The sequence below is a fragment of the Mycetomoellerius zeteki genome, unplaced genomic scaffold, assembly GCF_001594055.1.
Source record: "Mycetomoellerius zeteki isolate Tzet28-1 unplaced genomic scaffold, Tzet1.0 scaffold79, whole genome shotgun sequence".
In the NCBI taxonomy this organism is placed as follows: Eukaryota; Metazoa; Arthropoda; class Insecta; order Hymenoptera; family Formicidae; genus Mycetomoellerius; species Mycetomoellerius zeteki.
Window position 1 is genome coordinate 364,952 of NW_017257819.1, and position 4,754 is coordinate 369,705.

At 36.2% G+C, this 4,754-nt stretch overlaps 1 protein-coding gene across 1 annotated transcript in view; it reads right to left on the reverse strand.

Moving 5' to 3' along the window:
* Positions 1 to 4,629, reverse strand: part of ALiX (programmed cell death 6-interacting protein-like protein AliX) — a 6,488-nt gene extending 1,859 nt beyond the window's left edge. Inside the window, 10 exon segments of the mRNA XM_018458879.1 lie at positions 1 to 98; positions 175 to 336; positions 412 to 589; positions 678 to 801; positions 869 to 1,091; positions 1,172 to 1,273; positions 1,341 to 1,619; positions 1,688 to 1,815; positions 2,310 to 2,425; positions 4,373 to 4,629. The exon segment at positions 1 to 98 is cut by the window's left edge and continues 10 nt beyond it. Of these exon segments, the coding sequence (XP_018314381.1) occupies positions 1 to 98; positions 175 to 336; positions 412 to 589; positions 678 to 801; positions 869 to 1,091; positions 1,172 to 1,273; positions 1,341 to 1,619; positions 1,688 to 1,815; positions 2,310 to 2,425; positions 4,373 to 4,611 (1,649 nt within the window). The 5' untranslated portion in view covers positions 4,612 to 4,629.
* Between the last annotated feature and the right edge of the window lie 125 nt (positions 4,630 to 4,754).

The window sequence follows — 4,754 nt, forward strand, 5'->3', positions numbered from 1 at the left end:
AGAGCGGTACCTTGTGGAATAGCTCTAGCAAGTTCATTCTCATCCAAACTTAAGATTTCAATCCCTTTTTTATGGTTTTCATATTTCTCACGAACTACCTATATCACGTAAGACCAATACAATGAAATATTCGTAAGATACACGAAATCTTTTTTCCTCTCTTTGAATTTTTACCTTATCAGCAGTAACTGCGTTATTTATAATTTCACGATATTTTTGTAAATTGTTAGTGAATTGTTCTGTCAATCGAACACTGGGGGTTCGCTTCCAACGTTCCTTGAATTGTTCTCTTAATTGGTTGTCAGAGTCACGTTCTTCTTGCAGCATTCTTTCGGACTATAAAGTATGTAAAAGATAATATACAATACACTTTTAAACAGCTTTAATAGAAAAAAAAATGTATATTTTTACCTCGTCTAGAAGTTCTTTATTACGCTGCAATAAATCCGGCAATTCTATCATAGATTCTTCCAAAGTTTTTATTCCGCCCAATTCTCGCACGCTAAGCGCTTTGTCCAAAAGCGATTCAGGTATTTCCGTTCCACTCGTATCTTCTATAGCAGCTGGTAAGTTCAAACTCGCTAGAACGCTGTATGTATATACGACAAAAATATTTAACGAGAAATTTAAAATATTTAACTCGACGATAAAAATTGCGCTATACTTTAAATATGTACCTATTTAAAAGTTGAGTCATTTCACGAAGATTCGAAATTTCATAATTAACTAGCTCATTACGACGATTTTCATATGCTGACAATGCGTGGCGTATATTAAGAGGTAACAGTTCGGCAAACAAATCTGTAAGCATGTGTCAGTATAGTTGACATTACGAGAAGATTCGTCATGTAAGATCAATATTACACACCTTTAAAATCAATACTGAATACTTCAGGTAGCGGGAGTAGTTTAGCAACGCTAGCTCTTCCTACAGCTACCACATTTTTGATATCTGGAATCCTTTCGTGATATATGAAATCATTATCTTTTTTCACTTCTGTCAGATTTCTCTGTGCTTTGTTAGCATAATCTTGGAACAAATATGGTTTATTCGATCTCTGCTGAGCAGCTTTGAACAGCTCCACAGCATGCTAAAAATGTTACCGTGTTTTTATAGACATTTAAAATATGAATTTTAAAAAATGGATAAATTACGCGATATCACAATTACCTCCAGTCTAGCAATTTCTTCTCCAATCGATTTACTGTTCTTGCACACAAGCGATTGATAAAACTCAGCCATAGCGCGATAACCAGCTTGTTTACCCGCGATCTATAATAATATTTACTTATAATAAATGTATGAAAGTGATTCTGTTTCATCATCCCAATGTACTGACCAGTGGCACCCATTCCTTATCCCAAAATGCACGAAAGATTTCCTTTTGGAATAATTTCAGAGTGTCTGCATACAGTTCTTCCGCTTGCGCTGCTAATTTTGCAATGATGCCATCCTTCATAGAATCGTGGATCGCTTTATGCACAAATATTTCTTGCGCTTGCGCAAGCATTAGTGCGCTCAATGCTCCGAGTGTTTCCGGGGTAATATCGGGCGTTGGGTCTTGTTGAATTGCCATCATAACGTTTCCTTTCAGATGATTAAATATTCCAGCTGATTGCTGCAGGAAGATTATAGCCGATTAAACACACAGTAAAAAATTAATAACAGAGGGATAAAAAGACAAACCTGAAATAACTTAGCTGACAATTTTAATCCTTCGTCGCTGTCTAAGGATTGCGTAGCTGCCACTGAACTTTGTAAAGCAGCGATGTTGAAGAGCACACATACTTTTTCATACGCCAATGTACTGATCGCTATATAAAACAATATTACAAGTTGTAACACATTGTTATTGATGTACCAGAGGCCGGTATTCATAGTCAGTTCTTATATTCAAGTTCAGTCTTGAGGTGTTATGAACCAATAAGAGAGCCGCATTAGCGTATTAAGACATTACTTAAGACGGTTTTGAAATAAGAACCGACTATGAATACCGGTCATAGATTTAAATGAAACTTATATCGTCTTATCTTATCTACAAGTTTTATATGTACTCTTAATCTAAAGATAGTTCATAACATCCTGACATCAATATGTCTGTTCTTTTTAGCTGAACTTTTCTTGCACATTGTCCAGCTTTTCTCTTTTTTTTTTTAATGAAAGAAAAAGAAAAAAGCACATAATGAATCATGCAAGAAGTTCAGCTAAATTCTTCAGAAAAGATGTAAAATTGTTTCAAATCATTCTTGCCTCATCACAAAATCAAGACAGAGGCATGAGACAATAATTAAATTTTTTTATTGCTTACTCAAGCTAAGTTTTCCTCCAAAAATTGTACGGTCAAAGGCGTCTTTCCACTTGAATGGTATTTGCAACTCATGCGCAGGAATTTTTCCTTCCAGGGCGCATAATTGATCGTAATAGCTACAAATAAAATCAAATTCAGTTGGTAATGTTCTTCAGTCGTAAATGAAAAATTTTCTTTCAATACAATTCCATCTTAAATCTATTCCGTCTCTTTGAATCAGCTCTGTAGCAAGATTTAAATTTTAGGTATCAGATTACAGGTTGACGATTACGATTGACGGTTGCCCGGTTTTATTTCAGCCAATTACGATGGGTTCGCTATATCGTGATTGGTTGAAGTACAACCAGGCAACCGTAAATCATAATAGTTAATCCATAGTCTGATACAGACATTACGTTGATTGGCAATTTCACCAATTAAGACTTACAAGAGGGCATACAATATAAGTCGTAGCGATCATAGGCCCGTATTCATAATCAGGCCTTATATTTAAGGCTTCCTTAAATTTATCTTCAGATGCTCTACAAATTATTTTATTGGCTACTGAGCATCTAAAGATAAATTTAAGGAAGCCTTAAATATAAAGTCTGACTATGAATATGGGCAATAGGGTCCTAAAAAATTAACCAATCACAGTCAAATATGTAGACTTTTGACTCATTGCAGAATCAGCATTACGGGCTTTCTACAATAAGTCATTGCCTAAGCTTGAAAACTTAAGTAATAATTTATTGTAGAAAGCCCATTAAGGCCATGGCACACACATTCCGTAACAGTAACCATAAGACGTATCGTAAGAATCAGCCAATTAGAATTAGTCCGGATCTACAAAAAGTTTTTAAGCCTTAAGCCTTAAGTCATAACCATAGTCGATTATTCTCCTCGCATTCGACTGTAATTGATCATTTTCTTACGGCTAAGGCTTAAAACACCTATTGTAGATTCGGACTTAAGAATTCAAAAGAATTCTCTACTGTGATTGGCTGATTCTTACGGTATGATTCTTATGGATACTGTTAGGCCAGAATCAGACTACACGTTGAAGATTGAAATCAAAGATTGAAGATTGAAATTTGACCAATAAGGGTAAAGGAATTTTAGCTCTTATTGTTTTGATTGGTCAAATTTCAATTTTTCAATCTCAATCTTCAATGCCTAGTCTGATTCCGACCTTACGGGTGGTACCATTAGAACCTAAGCCTTTAGAACTAGGAAAAGAGGTAAATCAAGCTCTACATTGGTGGAAACGAATATGAAGATCCAACTTAAGATGAACTTTAATTTAAGATCGGACTGCAAATATTGCCATTTGAAAAAAAGTAAAAAGGGAAAGACTCATGACACTTTTTCGTTATCTGTATACAGTGTGAAGATAAATCGACCAAGATGGAATGTTGCTTGTCATCGGCTCTCGCTGATGTGGTGACTCGGACTGCATTCAGAAATATCACCCAGGTGCCTTCATGTATTAACTCATTTTTGTTTAATAATGGGTGAATAATAAGGATAAAACAATACTCGGGTAATGTTTTATCCTTATTATTCACCCATTGTTAAACAAAAATGAGTTGATACACGAAGATGATACACTTGGATAATATTTCTGAATGCAATCCGAGTCACCACATCAGCGAGAGTCGGTGACAAGCAACATTCCATCTTGGTCCATTTATCTTTATACTGTATACAGATAACGAAAAAGTGTCACGAGCTTTCCGTTTTTCCTTTCAAACGATCCCTCGAAGTCGAACGATGCAAAAATGGTGAAATCATATCGAAAGTTTTATTCTAGTTGTCTTCTTGAGATTTCCTGTACGGATTTCTGACACAACATAAAGGGTCACAATACCAATTCTAGAGGTCACATGACATTCGTCATGCTGTCATACAAATACAGTTTGTTCTTTTTAGCTGAACTTCTTGTACGGTTTATCTGTCCTTTATTTCTCTCTAACGTGAAGAAAAAGGGAAGAAAGATGAACCGTGAAAGAACTTTAGCTAAAAAAAACAGACCTAGATAATCACGCAGAATCGAAATAATAATTGAAAAGGATGATTCATACCTGTAGATAACCTGTAAGGAGCTCTCATATTTCTCAAAGGCGCGCCACAGAGCGTTGTTTCTTAACTTGCCGAACTCCGCGACGGCGTCCGTGTAATCCTTACCTGTACCGCTGTATGTCGATTGGATGACATTAGTGAGCGGTTTCACCACGTCGACGTCCGAAGGCTTTTTTAAAGGGATCGCAATCAGCTCCGCCATATTTGACATATGAACTGACGTCGTTCCGACTTCTGGCATGATGTAAGAACAGCAGGATTGCAATATGTATAGTACGTAAAATCGCATACAGAGCACGCTCAAGTCGCCCAAAATCACAAAATTAGAGTCCCTGGAAGTAGAGAATCTGGACATTCGGGATTCCGCGTGATTTGCTGGATTCA